We start from the raw sequence: 18,249 nt of genomic DNA, 5'->3' as shown, positions 1-18,249 counted from the left end.
TTCATTTCTCCTTATCCACCAATTAACAATGAAGTGACCTTCTCTTTTTTTAACCTCCTTTTCATTAATTGAGACCATTCTACACAGTATATTCTACCACACACAACACACTGAGGAACATAACAGATATTTTCCTACAAAGCTGCATTTAAATTTTATTTCTTTAAACAATTTTTTGGGGGGGCATTACTGTCTGAGAAACACTGACTAGGGAAAATTAAGTACCATAGTTTTTAAATTTATATATTGAATTTTTAAAATTCTCTGCCTTTTCTCGGAATAGATTCCTTTGGAAACCTTACTACTGCTGAATCTGCTAAAATACAAGTTTATACAAATAAACTGTGGAAATGATATCAGGAAATCCACAAACCGTCATAAGCCCATCTGGATACCAAAGTTAGAATGCCTACCTTTGCTAGAAAATCCTTCTGCAATGTGAATATTCACCTCTTAAACCTGAGTGAATTAGTATATCTGGATTTTCTTACTTCTAGATTCCTTAAACTGAGGCAGTCCAGCATTACAAATGAAACGCAAATCACTATAATTGCTACATGGTAGAGCAATGGTGGAGCCAAAATGTTGCCACCATTTATTTCCTGTTCTACAATGGAACTTATTTTCCACTTTGGACCCCAGCTTCCCCACCTATAAAATAAGGAAATAATCCTCATTCTACACACATCTCAAGACACTAATAAGAGATAAAGAGGTTAACAGTTCCTCACATATTATAAAGTGATGAGTGGGGTCCACTGGAATTACTTACCCCAGCTGCCAGAAACATTCTCTGCTGTTGCATGTTTACCTCATGTGAGTGTTTCTCAACCTGGAAATCAGATCAAGAGGAAAGCCCGGAACTGTCTGGTGCCTCAGGCCAGAGCTCTGGGAACACTTGATCTGTCCACATGTGAACTCTCTCTGGTGGCTTATGCCAATCAATTCTCTGTTTCCTGGGCCAGACACAAAGTAGATGTTCGGTAAATATTGTTGACTGAATGATGAACAAATGGGCAGCATATGTGAAATGAGCAAACTGAACACCTGAGCGCCATGGGCTTCCTCGCGGTACTCCTATCTCCTGGTTTTCAGGAGCTGGAACTTCAAGCCCCAATCGCTATCCCAAAAAGTCAGTGGAGAGCAAAAGCTGTATCACTGTTGTGCAACCTACTGGATTGGGCCCTTGGGAGGTGCATGCACAGTATGTAAGAACCACTATTTGTCACAATTTGTTAATCCACAGGTTAAGAAGAGAGAAAAAAGCCTGCCCTTTGTAAAGACCTTGCAACTGAGAGGAAAAGAGGGACAATGCTGCTTTCAGATGCTTTTTATATATTACAGAACGCTATAAGATATAATGTCACAATCCTTCATTCCCTTGAAGATATGGTAGAAATTACTAGATATCCCAACTCCTCAAACCAGAAATGTATTTCTATTTCTAATATAATTAATCTTTTACCTATTCTGTGACGTTTCTAACACACATGACAACTTTAATGGAGTGAAACAATAATACTATACAAATGTCCAAACTGTACTTTAAAAAAGTAACTTTTATCTTGTTACCATATATGGCTACTGCGTAAAGAAAAATATTAATAACAATTACTAACTTTTTTTAGTGTTTGCAACATACTGGGCTACATACTCCATACCCATGATCTCATTTCCTCCTCATAGCAATCCTGTGAGGTAGGTATGAGAGTTATTTCCATCTGCTAAATGAGAAAAGCACTTGAAGTCACATAGCTAGCAAATGGAAGACTAGAGAGTTGAACCAGGTATTCAGACTCTAAAGTCCACATTAAGTGCACTAAATAGGGGGTAAATAATAATAATATTAGTAATCCTTTAGTTGGAGCCTTAAACAGGAAGAATTTTAATACTGTCTAGATGAATAGATCCCCATATTCGGCTGCAATCACCCAAACAAAATACAAAGGCTTTTATGCAAGAATTGAATATAAACAAGCTAATCACTTAATAGGAACTCAGTACAATTTCCTTGATTCAGCTTAGCTAATGTTTTAAGCCAATCTGGCCTATAATACCATACTCACAGAGAATTTTGAAGCAACAGTAGTTTCCTAATACACTTTCCAGTTTAACAACTGCTAAGTACTACTCATATAAACCTGGAAAATCTTACACCTCCCTTCAAAACTTAGTGCTCCCAGTACACACATGCCCTTACTTGATAAAATAAAGCTCTAGCTACAGCAAACAAGCTAAACTACTTGTAAATGATGTCCCATTAATTCAGCTGCTATCAGCAGACCTCTCCCTCCACAAAGCAGATGAGCAGACAAAGTCTCAGGTTACCATGAACTTAAGGAGATGGGAAGGAGAGCTCAGGCAGAATCCAAAAGCATTTATTCAATTTCCAATTTCCTACCTTGGTGGGTGGCAAGAACTTTCCAAGCTAAATTTATTTGCCATTCAACCTCAATTTCCATCCTCAAGTTTATAGCTTTCCAGAATAGATTAATGGAGAGTTCATTTCGGCATTAAAATCTTAACGTTACCTACCAAAGAAAGGTCTCGTATGTGTATAACTGGGGTTAAAAACAAGACAAAAGACCCCAAACTGAGTCGTGTTTGCTAAGCCCCACATCACCAAACCAAATCTTAGCTGAATTACAGTCTCAGACTCTTCCAGAAGTAGGGTCCTAAGCCAGTCACTCAGGAATCACCTGGTCAGCATTAGTGAGGTAATCTGTCTGATAGACCCCTGCCATCCCCTAAAGGAAAGTGACCTTGCCAAAACCAATCCACTTTTTGCTAGTATAACTTCCTTGTTCCCACTCCCTTCTGCTGATAAGTCTTTCATTTTGCACAGTTCCTTGGAGCTCCTTTCTGTCTGCTAGACGGGATGCTGCCTGATTCATGAATCATTGAATAAAGCTAATAAAATCTTTAAATTTTACTTATTTGAATTTTGTTTTTTTAACATTGGGTAGGACTAAGAAATGACATTATTGACATTAAGGAGGACAAGACAAGCCCTGGAAGGGTTAACTATGAGAGACAAGAGTTTTGGCTAGAAACTACCAGGACGACCCAGATCTACATTTTTCTTTAAATCAATGTACAAGGGGCGCCTGGGTGGCTCAGTAGTTAAGCGTCTGCCTTCGGCTGAGGGCATGATCCTGGCGTTCTGGGATCGAGCCCCATGTCAGGCTCCTCCGCTGGGAGCCTGCTTCTTCTTCTCCCACTTCCCCTGCTTGTGTTCCCTCTCTCGCTGGCTGTCTCTATCTCTGTCGAATGAATAAATAAAATCTTTTTTAAGAAATAAATAAAGAAATCGATGTACAAGAAATTATGGGCTACATTTGACCATTTGAGGGCATCCTAACTAGGCAAAACTACGTGGAACTCACTTAAAAGTCATCTTCAGAATAATCCCCATCCTGTGTGTGCCTCAGTCCAACATTTTACTGCACCATAAGTAAATTTTTAAAATTGACTTTTCTCTGTTGCCAAAAGGGAAAGAAATCTTTTTGCCTCCCTCATTTTTCTTAGAGCATTTCTTTGAACAACCCAGTATTTATAAAACTTGCCTCTGTCCTTTGATATGTATGCAAATCTTTTTAAAGGTTAAATAAGCTAGTTGCGGAACTCAGGAATGTTTTTCTGAAAGTCCTAGAAGCCATCTCTTTTAAATGTAAATACGCAGGAAGACAGCGCCCCCTCTCCCAGTCATGGTAGGAGTTTAGCCTACACACCTCTATTAACGTGCACACTGAGATCGGAGAGGTTTTACTTTTCCTTCAGATAAAGGCAATTAATTAGTTCAGATGGCCACCCCAATTACCAGGTGAATTTAGGAGAAATTATGAGAGCATGTACATTCAAATGGTGCTGTCAAGTCTTCTTACGAGATTACCATTAATCTTGACACTGTGTATGTAACCGATTGTAAATGGCAGAATTTCTTTTTTGTTTTTGCAATCTCATTAGCGGACTACTTGTGATGGATCCCAGTCTGGGTTAATGCTTATTCAGTAACAGAACTAGTTTCTTTCATTCCACATTTGTGGAGACAATTTCTTAGGTGGGCAGATCTTAACTTTTCTCCAACATAAATGTGGAGAAATTCTACTCTCTGCTGGGCTGCCTCACTGTCACTTTCCCGACTTTGATGGCTCCCTCAATACAAGAAAGAGAAAAAAATCCCTCCCCGACAAGGGTTTTTTAGGGCCTTAGCCGATTACTGTCATCTGAATGCCAGATCCTCCTATATCATTGCCTTTGTGACACCTGCACTTGGATCATTTCAAAGACGTCTTTTTTCAAAGCTGAACTCATGTTCTTCCTCCAGGGTTTCCTATCACAGAAGCACAAGCCGGAAAATGAAGAATTGGCCCTGACACCTCCCTTTCCCTTCTCACCCCAGAGTGAAAATATTACCAAGCCCTATTGAGCCTGCCTCCTAAATAGCCCTCAAATCCATTGACTTTTGCCTCCACTGAGGAGCCAAAGTGATCTTTTAGTAACACAGACCCGCTGATGATACTCTCGTGACTGAAATTCTTCAACAGCTTCTCACCCTTCTTAGGATAAGCCTTAAATCCTTGGCACGAGCATGACCTATGAGGCCTGCATGGTCCGACCCCAGCCTACCTCTTCAACCTGACTCCCTCCCTCCCTCTCTGCCTTCAAGCCTCAAATGGGAGCTTAAGCTCTAAGACAACTGAGACCATGACTATTTGCTCATGCTGTATCCCTAGCCCAGTGCCTAGCACATAATAAATGCTAAATAAATGTATGCTGAAGAATAATGTTGATAAAACAACTGCAGCACCTTAGGGGCACCTGCGTGGGCTCGTTTGGGCACCTCGGTTGGGCGTCTGACTCTTGATCTGGGCTCAGGTCATGATCTCAGGGTCCTGGGATCTAACCCCACGTCGGGCTCCACCCTCAGCATGAGTCTGTCTGTCTGTCTCTCTGCTCCCCTCTCTGCTCCTGTTCTCTCTCTCTCAAATAAATAAACAAAATCTTCCTTAAAAAAACAGCATCATCTTAAATGGAAGGCAAATAAAACATTAAAATATGCATGGTGAAGGAAAAGAAAGTCCTTATGTGTTTGTATCCTAGGTGGCTGATATACAGTGTGAAGCACAGTGGAGCTATAAAATGTTAAATCATTTTGCAAACCAGAGACAATATGATGAAACAAAATACTGGCGCTAAGTCTGTTTAGCTTTGTAGTACAAATGACCAATGCCAATTAAGTCTCCCATTTAGGTATTTATCCCTCCTCTCATCCTCAATCCACATCCTGTGGGCAACCAGAATCTAGCCACATGTTTGAAGGAGGCTGGACTCTAATCAGAGCTGGAAAATAGGTATGGTTTGTGGAGCTGATTATAAATTCTGAGAAGCAAATAAACCAAGACTGGGGGTGATACTGCTCTTAGGATAAGACCCCTACCTACATTTTGTGTTACGCCTGGGCAACATTTGCCATCCTTCGGCCACACAGTGACGGTAAGACACAAGCTCCTCCTATTCTTGAGACTTCACACATGCCCTTCCCTCCCCCTGGTAGCTCTTCACCCTTCTCTTTGCCCAATTTAATTCCAACTCAGTCCTTAAAGGTCTCAGCTAGATATTTCCTCAGCAGAGCCTCCCCTGTCTCTCCTCACTCCCTCCCGCTGCCAAATGGCCCCATTATACGTTCTCACAGCACCCTCTACCGTCCTCCATAGCATGTACCATGACTGTAATTATTATTTAGTTTGTAATTCTTTTTCTGCCTATCTCCATTGTTAGACTTAGAAGCAACCTGACAGAAGGGACTGTGTCTGTTTTGGCCATCACTGTATCCCCAACACCTAGCACATTGCTGGTAGAGAGTAGGTGTGTTCAATAAATATATGCTGAATGAAGGAATGAAATACACAGATAAGCACTAGCTTTTGGAGTACATAGAAATGGCTCTGCCCTTACTAGCTCTGTGCCTTTGGATAAATTTCTTACCATCTCTGAGCCCATTTCTTCCTCTATAAATAAAGATAACTATTCCTACTTTATGGAGTTATCGTGAGAATTGAATAATACAATAAAATGCTTAGCATAAAGTCTGGCACATAACACTCAATGAATGTTAACTACTATTATTATGGAGGAAAAGAGGAATGTATGTTAGGAAAGGCACATTCCATGCTCTTAACTAGAACACAAACACAACACTCTTAATACAAACATATAGCTTCAAATCTAAATAAAATATTTTAAGTACACTATAGGAACGTATTATCTAAAAGAACCCTAAAGAAGAGAGCACAAGCAGTAATTTTTTTCACATCAGCTATAGCAACTTCTTTCAAGATATGTGTCCTATGGGGTGCCTGGGTGGCTCAGTCGCTTAAGTGTTTGCTTTTGAGTCAGGTCATGATCCCAGGGTCCCTGGATTGAGTCCCACATCGGGCTCCCTGCTCAGCAGGAAGTCTGCTTCTTCCTCTTCCTCTACTCCTTCCCCCTGCTCATGCTCTCTCTCTCTCTCTCTCTCAAATAGTCTTTTTTTCCAAAAAAAGATATGTGTCCTAAGGCAAGGAAAACAAAAGCAAAAATAAACTACTGAGACTACATCAAAATAAAAAGCTTCTGCAGAATGAAGGAAACAATCAAAACTAAAAGACGACCTACTGAGTGGGAGAAGATATTTGCAAATGACATATCCAATAAAAGGCTAGTATCCAAAATATATAAAGAACTTAAAAAACTGAACACCCAAAAAGCAAATAACCCAATTAAAAAATGGGCAGAACACATGAACAAACATTTTCCAAAGACATACAGATGGCCAACAGACACATGAAAAGATGCTCAACATCACTCATCATCAGGGAAATGGAAATCAAAGCTGCAATGAGGTATTCACCTCACACCTTTCAGAATGGCTAAAACCAAAAACATAAGAAACAAGTGTTGGCGAGGATGTGAAGAGAAAGGAACCCTCTTGCACTGCTGGTGGAAATGAAAACTGGTGCAGCCACTGTGGAAAACAGTGTGGAGGTTCCTCAAAAAATTAAAAATAGAACTACCCTATGATCCAGTAATCACAATACTGGGTATGTACCCAAAGAATGCAAAAACATTTATTCAAAAGGATAAATGCACCCCAATGTTTACTGCAGCATTATTTACAATAGTCAAATTACAGAAGCAGCCCAAGTGTCCATCGACAGATGAATGGATAAAGAAGATGTGGTGTATATACAATGCACTGTGTGTGTGTTTGACATATTCCGTATATAAATACAATATATAATATATATGTATATTATATATGCATATTGCATACATACATTGTACAAAATGTATGTATACGTATATTGTATAGGATGTTTACTGTATGTATATATACATCTATGTAATGGATTATATATACACAATTCAGCCGTAAATAAGAATGAAATCTTGCCATTTGCAACAACATGGATGGAGCTAAAGAATATAACACTAAGCAAAATAAGTCAGAGAAAGACAAATACTGTATGTCTTCAGTCATGTGTAATTTAAGAAACAAAACAAAGGGGAAAAAAAACCCAAAAAACAGACTCTTAACTATAGAGAACTGATGGTGACCAGAGGGAGGTGGGTGGGGGGATGGGTGAAATAGGTGAAGGGGATTAAAAGTACACTTAGCTTGATAAGCACTGAGTAATATACAGAATTGCTAAATCACTATATTGTACACCTGAAGCTAATATAATACTGTGTTAACTACACTGGAATTAAAATTTTTTAAAAATAAGAAAAAAAATTTTAAATAAAAATTAAAATAAAAGAACCTTCAAATAGATCTGTTTATAAAGTCAAGAATCTTTTTGGATGTGAAGTGATCATACATTTATGTGGCCCACACACTCTTGTATACAGTGTCAGGTTCTTTCCAAGCAAAGTACATCATCAATCCATTACTGCAGGGCAGCAGGGCTCCAAACCTGCACTTCAAAACCAGTCCAGCTCAGTCCAGCTCAGTCCAGCTGTGCTGACCTTGGCCCAGGATACGCAGATAAACAACGGACTTTTGCCTTTAAGATACATGTCCTTCCCTCCCAGTAGGAAACTCCATGCCTTAATGAGAAAATGTCCCTTCATTCCAGTGTTCTCCAGCATCTGAGGGTAACCTTTCCCTCCCTTCCTGGTGTATTCTGCATTACCCAAGATACCCCCCTTTAACATTGTTTTGTTCTCCCTTAGATTCTCCAAATTTAGACACATCATTCAACTTCTCTGAGCCTCAATTTCTTCATCTGCAAAAAATGGAACTAAAATAGTACTTCCCCGGGCGCCTGGGTGGCTCAGTCAGTTAAGCATCTGACTCTTGATTTTGGCTCAGATCATGATCTCGGGGTTGTTGGACAGAGCCCTGTGTCAGGCTCCACGCTTAGCAGGAGTCTCCTGAAGATTCTCTTCCTCACTCTCCCTCTGCTCCTCCCCCCACCCAGCACACATGTGCTCTCTAAAATAAATAAATAAATCTTTATTTTAAAAAAAATAAGACAGTACTTCCCTCTCGGGTAAATGGTTCGGCATATAACATAAAATTAACACATGGTAACTACTGTTTTAGTGTTTCTACCAGATCGCTATTCAATCTATAATCCGGAAAAAAATTACAACAAAGATCCTTTTCAGTGGTATAATTTTTTTTTTTTAAAGCCTGTGTTTTCTACAATAAAAGAAACCCTCCACCTAGGAATAAAAGGAATGATCCTAAAGAAGCTTCTAATGTTGCAAAGGAAAATAACAGAACAAATTAGGTGATCTTCTATTTCCTGAAAAAGATTAATTCAGCAAAACATAATTTATGCATATCCATCTTTATAATGCCTCCTTTTAAAGGAAGCCCTATTGGGACTACACAAACTACAGTCAACTGTTAATCTGGAAGCCTCACCACACTGTCTTTGGGGTTAATAAAAGGTCATCCCAGAAAATCCCAGCAAGAAGCAGCCCTCAGCCTTACTGGTAACTCCTGACCAACACCCAGTCATGATCCTACTTCTTCCTCCCATCTTGGCTCCTTTCCACCATAACCCTCAGGAGAAAGCATCATCACCTTAGGAAAAAGCTGAGAGACCTCTGTATGTTCATAAGCTATATTATGACAAGGCTCCAGATTACCTTTTAAGTATAACTTCTTTAACAAGGACCTCTTCAAAGGCAACCCTTGTACGAGGATGAGTAGGTTTTACAGAGGCCAAGTTCTAAAAGCCTGCCTCCCCCATTATTTGTTGTACGTAATCTCAGCTTCCATAACTCCCCTGAAAGCATATCATGATACCATCCACTTTACTCTTTTGTGGTGAGGAGCAAGAGAGGTATCACAAGAGACAACAATCGTAAGTTAGTTCCCCTCCCTATCCTTCAGAAGAATTAGATCATTTTTACTAATTGCATCTCCGGGTCATCAAGCTAAGGATCCCTTGTTCCACCTGCCACTCCTTTAGAAACTGACTTCCTCTTTGTTCTCACCACCAACGCCCCACCCCGCCCCCCTTCATACAGATTGGAAGACGCGAAAAGCACTTCCTGGCAATTGCGCTACAAGAATCAAGTATTAGCTCACTACACATAGGTGTATACGAAGCCCAGAAGTTACTTCAAAAGTAACTTCTCACCTTTCAAGTCACTGTACCAAGGCAAATTAGAATTCTATAGGTACCATTTACTGGGTAAGTACTATGTGCCAAACACTAGGCGGGGTGCACTCTACAGGCAATCTCACTGACGTTTCACAACCACCTCACGAATATGGCGTATTATTCCCAAAATTACCGCTGAGTACCCAGGCGCCAAGAATTTCAGACATTGGCCCAAAGTCGCACAGGCAGGAAGCGGCGGAGCAAGGACTGATGGAGTAACATACGTAGAACAGCCCCCTCCGCGGGTGCTCCACAGTCAACACTCTCCCCTGCCTTGTGAAATAGGGGATCTGCTTAGCTAATCCCAGGTCTCTAACGCCAGGCTCCAGTGCCACCAGCCTCTAGCGGTCCAGCCTGAGTCACGCCCGCTGCCGCGGGGCTTCACTGCCGTGGGTGCGGAATCGAGTCCGCCGCCTCGCGACAGCCCTTTCCAGCCGCACACACCGCCACTGGGACCTCAAGCGAAGGCGCCAGCGGCGCAGAGCAGAAGCGCCAGAGGCAAGACGCGAGCGTAAGCGCCGGAGCTGAGTCCTCCCTCAGAGCTGGGGGGCGGCGGGCGGCCAGAGGCAGGCCCAGGGGCGCGGCGTGCCCCTCAGGGTCAGCGGCCTCCGCCCGGCCTCTACACCCGCTTCCCTCCCTTCGCCTGGGCTGGGAATGCACTCGAGTTGGGATACACCCGCGCGCCTCAGTTCCGGGCCCGTCCCTCCGCCCCTCGCCACTGAGGTCGCTTCCTCCCCAGCCCCTACCTGGTCGCTTCTGTGACCATGGTCAATCAACTTCATCCTCCCGCCTCGGAAGTGACGCGAGACTTCGCTCCCCGAGGCGGCGAGGCTCCGTCCAATCCCGGCCCTCGGGCTGCGCGTGCGTGTCGGGCGTGCGTTCCTCGAGGGGCCGGGAGGATGCGCAGGGCTCCGAGGTCCGAAAGGCTCTCTCCTGCCTAAGTGCCTTCCTTTCATCTTTCGGAGGGACGTTCGGAAGGTCGTGGTTTGGGTGCCGTGCACTCTCTCGATGGCGTGTTGGGGTGGGGAGAAGTGGTCGGTACACTGGAGAATGTATGCTCCAGTTATCAAGACTTACTATAAATTAAAAGGACAGAATTAAAACAGCGATATGTAAGAATGGAAAAGAAGAGGCTAGAAACAAACCCACAGGCATGTAGGCATATTCCCCCCCCCCAGAAAGGAAACCCCCATAAAGCAATAGGAAAGTTATTTTCAGTAAATAGTGCGAGATCAATTGAATGCCTAAAAGGGGTAGGGGTGGGTAATGAGCCTTGATCCCTACCACGTACAAAAAATCAATTCAAAAGTACACCTAAATGTGAAAGGCACAACTCTAGAAAATAACAGCACAATATTGTGACCATGGATTAGGGAAATACTTTTTACCAGGACACAGAAAGTACCAACCCTAAAGGGAAAGGTTGATAAATTGGGCGTCATTAAATTTAAGACGTGGAAAGACAGAAGAGAGTACCGTGCAAGGAATAGAGTGGAGAAGATATTTGCAATACGTATATCTAAAAATGATTTTTCTTCAGGATATATAAGTAGTTCTTGCAAGTAAGTTTTTTAAAAGATCTGAAGTGGTTGAAGGGGAACCATGGTAAGAGGATGTTGAAAGAGAATCAGAAGAATTCTCATAGTTCAAAATTCAAGAGATGACAAAAGTGTGTAAGTTGAACAATCTCCCTTCCTGTTCTCCAGGTACCCAGTTCTCTTCCCAGTAGGTAACAATGCTATTAGCTATGTTTGTCCTTCCAGAGCTATGTTACTCATAATGAAGCAATTAGGTGTACATACAGCACTCTCCTCGTTGTCCCTTGTACAAACAGCATACTGTACTATTGCTCTGTACGTTGCTTTTATTCACTTTAGTCAATATTTCATGGAAATCTTCACAAGTATACACAAAATCTAGAAACAGGAAATTTTATTTCTAACTAAATGTTAGTTATCTTTTCAAATAATATGTTTAATATGTTTTCCTTAGACATTTCCATGGGAGTTTGTATACCCTCTTGCTCCCTGTCCACCGTTCTGGAAACTCTAGACTCCTTTTTTTTTTTTTTTTTAAGATTTCATTTGTTTATTTGAAAGAGAGAGAGCAGGAGCAGGGCAGAGGGAGAGGGACAAGCAGACACCCCACTGTGTGGGGAGCCCGATGCGGGCTTCAATCCCAGGACCCCAAGATCATGACCCAAACTGAAGGCAGACACATAATCGACTGAGCCACCCAGGTGCCCTGAAACTCTAGACTGCTGCTTGCTGGTTCCCAAAGTGTGACTATCCCACTAACAAACCCAATATGATCCTGAGTCCTTAGTGCAAGACTGAGCCAGTTTCCTAGGGTTAATTTTCTAAGCTTATCATCCATCCCTTTAGCCAACATAAACTTCAGTCCTACTTGGAGTCATTCTGGAAGCAAGAATAAATTCCAACGTTTTTATAACCAATTTGAGTTGGATCTTCTGTCAAATGCAAGTATAAGAACTTTAACTTCCCAGCCAGGATATTACACAGATAGACCCCGTGGCTTTCAATGAAAACGGGACGGGATTTTGAAAGAAGACAGAATAGACATGCTATTCCTCTTGCTAAGTACAACTTAAAACCCTGGACAATATATATTTAAAAAGCATAAGAAGTGTCTGAAAAGTAGAGGGAAGGCATACTGGCTAGGGATCTTGGGAGTGAAGTAACAACATGGTGGTGAGTTCCCTAGTTTTGGTTTTTGTTTTTGTTCTTTTCCTCATTACCCCAAACTGGATACTAGCGGGGCAGGCAACTTAGAAGTGCCAACATGCACAGACAAAGTCCTCCCCAAAAAGCCCGCTGCTCTCTCTAAATAGAAAGACAAGGAAAAGGACAGCCTTGGAAGACAGAAAACTTAAACAATGGCTCTACTCCAGCCAAAACACCTCAAAAATACTTTAGCCCCACAACCACCCCTGCCTGCAAAGGCTAAGTGGAAAGCTTAGACTTCCTCTCAAGCCAAGCTATGAAGGGATCCGGCTACCCCTTTCTTCCCTCTACTGACATAATGTCAGAGAAGGCCAAGTAGAGAGCTGGGACTTTCATTCCCATTGGGCAGAAGGCTCTCACCCAATATGGTGTTAGTGGAAACTGTGTGGGGAACCTGGACTTCCACCCCCACTTAATGGTAAGGAGGTACCCCCTCCCTCCTCCATGAGATGGTATTAGAGGGAGAAAAATGAAGAGTCAGGATCTTTACCACTGCTCAGCAGCAACTGGGCCACCTCCCACCCCACATTCATGAAAGAGCTCAACAATTCCATCAACCGACAGAACTTAATCAACATTCGTGGGACATCCCCCAACAACATCAGAAAACACATTCTTTTTAAACACTCACAGAATATGTCGAAACAGACCATATTCTGGGCTATAAAAAACTAACCCCAACAAGTTTAAAAGAAATGGAATTAGATAGAGTGTGTACCAACTACAATGGAATCAAGCTAGATATCAAGAGAATATTAACAGGAAAACCTCTAAAAACTTGGAAGCTAAACAGCATGCTTTTAAATAACCCATAGGTCAAAAATGTAGTCTTGAGAAATTTTTTAAAAATACACTGGACCCAATGAAAATAAGAATACAACATATCAAAACCTGTGGGACACAGCTAAGATGGTGCTGAGAGGGAAATTTGCTTACGTTAGAAAAGAGAACAGTCTCAAACAGGCTAAAAATAAATTAGAGAAAAAAAGACTGAAACAAACAGATGGAAATAATAAAGACAGCAGAAATCAATGAAATTTTATTTTATTTATTTTTTTTAAGATTTCGTTTATTTATTTGACAGAGAGAGACAGCCAGCGAGAGAGCGAACACAAGCAGGGGGAGTGGGAGAGGAAGAAGCAGGCTCCTAGCAGAGGAGCCTGATGTGGGGCTCGATCCCAGAACGCTAGGATCACTTCCTGAGCCGAAGGCAGACGCTTAACGACTGAGCCACCCAGGTGCCCCTCAAAACAAAATGAAACAAAAAGCTGGTTCTTTCAAAAGATAAAATTGATAAACCTCTAGGAAGACTGACAAAAAAGAGGGAAGACACAAGTGACTAATATCAGTAATGAAACCGTGTTATCACTACAGACCCGCAGACATCAGAAGGATAATAAGGGCGTACTAAAGCAACTTATCCACATAGATTTGACAACTGAGATGAAATGAACCAATTCCTTAGAAAGTACAAACTACCACAACTTGCCCAATATGAAATAGAAAAGTAGAACAGCCTTTTAACTATTAAAGAAATAATTAAAAGCCTGTCGAAGATGAAATATCCAGGCCCTGATAGTTTAATTGGAGAGTTATACCAAACATTTAAAGAAGAAGTAATACCAGTTCTACAAATCTCACCCAGAAAATAGAAGAAGAGGAAACACTTCCTAACTCATTCTATGAAGTCATTCTGTATCACCCTGATACCAAAACCAGACAGAGACAGTACCAAAAGAAAAAAGAAAAGAAAGAAAGAAAGAAAGAAAGAAAGAAAGAATCCTATAGACCAGCATTCCTCATAAATATGGAGGCAAACTTCTTAGTAAAATACTAGCAATTAGAATTCAGCAATATGTGACAAGAATTATACACCATAAGCAAGTGAAGTTTATCCCAGGAATGCAAGGCTCTTTCAATATTTGAAAAATCAATCAAAGCAATCCATGATATTAAGAGATTAATGAAGAAAATAAAACATGATCATATCAATTGGTGCAGAAAAAGATTTTGACAAAATCAAACACCCATTAATGATAAAAACATTCAACAAATTAGGAATAAAAGGGAACTTTCTCAACCTGATTAACAGCAACTATGAAAAACCCACAGCTGTCCACATAGCTAATAGTGAAAGACCAAATGCTTTTCCTCTAAAATTGGGCAAGGCAAGGCTGTTCACTTTCACTGATTGCTATTCAGCCTAGTACTAGAAGTTCTAGCCAGTGCAATAAGGCAAGGCAAGGAAATATAGGGCATACAGATTGGAAAAGAAGAAACTGAAGTGGATTTCTCATACATTTCTGGTGGGAATGTAAAATGGCACAGCCACTCCTGAAAACAGTGTGATGGTTTCTCAAAACAAAACAAAAAACTAAACATAAAACCTAGTTATTGCATTTATCCCAAAAAAATAGAAACTTATGAAAAGATGAAAACCCAAACACAATTGTTCATAGACACTTTACTTGCGGTGGACAAAAACTGGAACCAACCAAAATATCTCTCATGGTTACACAAACAGTGGTACCACCATACCATGGAATACTACTTAACAAGGAAAAGGAATGACTTACTGATTCATGCAATAATTTGAATGAATCTCAGGAGCATTATGCTGACTGAAAAAAGCCAACCTCAAAAAGTTACCTATGTAGGATTCCATTTATATACGATTCTTTTTTTGTTTTGTTTTGTTTTTTAAAGTTAGCACGAGCAGAGGGGGAAGGACAGAAGCAGACTCCCGCTGAGCAGGGAGCCCGACATGGACTTGATTCCAGGACCCCGGGATCACAACCTGAGCCGAGGGCAGATGCTTAGCTGACTGAGCCACCCAGGCGCCCCATTTATATAAGATTCTTAAAATGACAGATTAGGGGTTGCCATGGGAGAAAGGGGAATAATTTTGACTATTAAGTGGTAGTAGGAGGGAGATCTTTGCAGTGATAGAATACTTCTGTATCTTTTTTTTTTTTAAGATTTTATTTATTTATTTAACAGAGATAGAGACAGCCAGCGAGAGAGGGAACACAAGCAGGGGGAGTGGGAGAGGAAGAAGCAGGCTCCCAGCGGAGGAGCCTGATGTGGGGCTCGATGCCAGAACGCCGGGATCACGCCCTGAGCCGAAGGCAGACGCTTAACCGCTGTGCCACCCAGGCGCCCGTAATACTTCTGTATCTTGATTGTATTGGGGGTTACACAAATCTACATATATGACGTGGAATTGCACACACGCACACAAACATATATTGTCAGATTCCTGGCTTTGATATCGAAGTACGGTCATGCTCTATACTGCTGTATACTCCCTTTGCAATTTCCTGTGAATCTAATTCATTCAAAATAAAGTTTAAAATCCCCCCCACACACACACGTGTTGAATTTCTTAACCCCTCAGCCTTCTCATCCTTAAAATGAAGACAATAAAGTGTGAGACCAAAGGCAATAACACTTGTAAAATGCCGCATAAGTTAGTGATCAAAAAATTGTAGCCTATGTTTTGATCCCTGTTGGTGGTGGAATTATTGTTGCAAGAATACAAGGATACATAAAAATATTTTCCTCTGATGAGAGCAGAAAAAGGAAAAAATGTTTCATTGGTAATGACACAGATTTTGTATAGTTCTAAGGAGAAATTTTCTATTAGCGACATGAACTCTAACATGACCCCATCCTCCCACCCCATGGATCTTTTTAATGAAATTGGTTTCCCACTGATAACGTGCTTTGTACGATGTTACTTGGAAGCTGCCGGATGATACAAAGGACCCCCCCCTTGCTTTCTCCACCACACTGAGCTGCAAGGAAAGACCACCGCCTTCCCAAAGCACTTGGAATTGAATCAGTAGTTTGCAGAACTTGTTATTTGCTCTTGTCATATCACCTCTTCATCTCCGAGATGTATTTGTCAGTATAAAGGTTATGCCAAAGATAGTAAATGGTCAGAAGGACAACTGGGAAGTGATCACAAAAGAACAGCAGTGCAATTTTGAGAACATTGCCCATCTGACGGCAGAAAGCACAAAGCTGAGGGGCGCCTGGCTGTCTCAGTTGGTGGAGTTCACGACTCTTGATCTTGGGGTTATGAGTCTGAGCCCCACGTTGGGTATAGGGGTGTAGAGATTACTTAAAAATATTTTTTTTAAGATTTTATCTATTTATTTGACAGAGAGAGAGAGACAGCCAGCGAGAGAGGGAACACAGGCAGGGGGAGTGGGAGAGGAAGAAGCAGGCTCCCAGCTGAGGAGCCTGATGCGGGGCTCGATCCCATAACGCCAGGATCACGCCCTGAGCCAAAGGCAGACGCTTAATGACTGAGCCACCCAGGAGCCCCTAAAAATATTTTTAAAAAGGGACACCTAGGTGGCTCAGTTGGTTAAGCGCCTGCCTTTAGCTCAGGTCATGATCCCAGGGTCCGGGGATCCAGTCTCACATCAGGCTCCTTGCTCAGTGAGGAGCCTGCTTCTCCCTCTGCCTGCTCTGCCTGCTGCTCCCCCTGCATTGCTCTCTCTCTCTCACAAATAAATAAAATCTTAAAAAAATATATTTTAAAAAAAGCACAAGGCTGAAACACACACACCATGTTCTGTTATTTGTGGTTCCCGGGAAATGTTCAGCTTCCTGGCAGGAAGGGCAGTTTGCTACTCCCTGTAACTTACGAGAAAAGCAAGTGCTGGTGACGGCTGCACAGAGATCGTGACTCTAAGACAGCCTTTATTCCTTCCCTAGGAGGAAGGATTTCTAAAAATTTTTAAGTAAAAGTGTCCTATAGGATCCTGTTGCCTGATCTAATAATATCTCCACTGTAGTTCTTCAAACTTTTAATCAGACATAATATTCAAGAGGAACATCCATTAAAGGCTAAGAGTGTCAGATGGAATAAACATTTTCATAAAACTGATTTTTCCACAAGAAGCTGGTGGCATTTGGGGCTAAAACTGTGCTGCCCGATACAGCAACCACTAGCTACATGTGGCTATTTAAATGTAAATTAATGAAAATAAATCTAAAAATTCAGTTCCTCAGTCACGCCAGCTATATTTCAAGTGTTCATCACAGATAGAGAACACTTCTGCCATCTCAGAAAGTTCTATGGAACAGCACTAGACCAGTCACAGCAAAGGTACGTTAACTGAAAAACATTCCTTCTGCACCATTATTTCTACCAATACTTCTACTCCTGTCAAAGACATCTGTGTGTCAAACAATGTGCTAACGTCAACTGGAAAAAAATTAACCTTCAGACACTGGGATTTGACCCTGAGGAGTCTGACTCCAGAGCACACCCCTGGAAAGAGTTATACAACCGAGCTTTTCCAGCGAGAGACCACAGCTGCACTGCTGGCTGGGGACATCCTCTGCTGCAGCCCAGGGAGTAAGTTCTCTGCCTCTGCCCCCCTCCCCCCATACAGAAGCAGCGCCCTGCTACACGCACCAACATACACACACTGCCTCAAAACCAATTCCATTTTATGTTCACTGGAACTGTTTGGGTTTTGTCTGAATCAAAACATGTCAGTTTAATGGTTGCTACATGTCAGTCTCAACTCGATGACAGGTGGTCTTGCTTTTCTCTTCTATATTCAATCCTAGGGCTTCCACTTTCTGAACCTCCTGGTGTGTTTAGAAAATAAAAAACAAAACAAAACAGCATCCCAAAATGCGATTGCAATACTTACAGAATACCTTTAAGGTTGCCCTTTAACAAATCAATGATTTTAACACGCAAATGAAATGTGATGTATTTGTGTTGTTTACAATTCCAGAATTCCTGGGGACATCTGACAGCTGCCCCAGGGGTGGTGCGGGAACAAGAGTGTAGCTAGTATAAGGAGCGACAT

The 18,249-nt window shown here is 41.6% G+C and overlaps 1 protein-coding gene across 7 annotated transcripts in view; it reads right to left on the bottom strand.

The window, feature by feature from the left end:
- DHRS7B (dehydrogenase/reductase 7B) overlaps positions 1-10,468 on the bottom strand; it is a 58,926-nt gene extending 48,458 nt beyond the window's left edge. For 2 of the 7 annotated variants that reach the window (XM_087867710.1, XM_087867711.1), the window contains exon 1: positions 10,412-10,462. In XM_087867710.1, coding sequence (XP_087723836.1) covers positions 10,412-10,447 — 36 coding nt within the window. In that variant the 5' untranslated portion in view covers positions 10,448-10,462. Of the gene's footprint in view, positions 1-772; positions 1,150-6,842; positions 6,912-10,411 lie in introns of those variants that run through there. The other 5 variants (XM_087867714.1, XM_087867712.1, XM_087867709.1 and 2 more) reach the window with 5 other exon arrangements.
- Between the last annotated feature and the right edge of the window lie 7,781 nt (positions 10,469-18,249).

The sequence above is a fragment of the Ursus americanus genome, chromosome 14, assembly GCF_024610735.1.
Source record: "Ursus americanus isolate L20-20 chromosome 14, mUrsAme1.1.p, whole genome shotgun sequence".
Classification (NCBI taxonomy): domain Eukaryota; kingdom Metazoa; phylum Chordata; class Mammalia; order Carnivora; family Ursidae; genus Ursus; species Ursus americanus.
The sequence above is the reverse complement of the archived record's forward strand: the minus strand, read 5'-3'. Positions and strand labels throughout refer to the sequence as shown.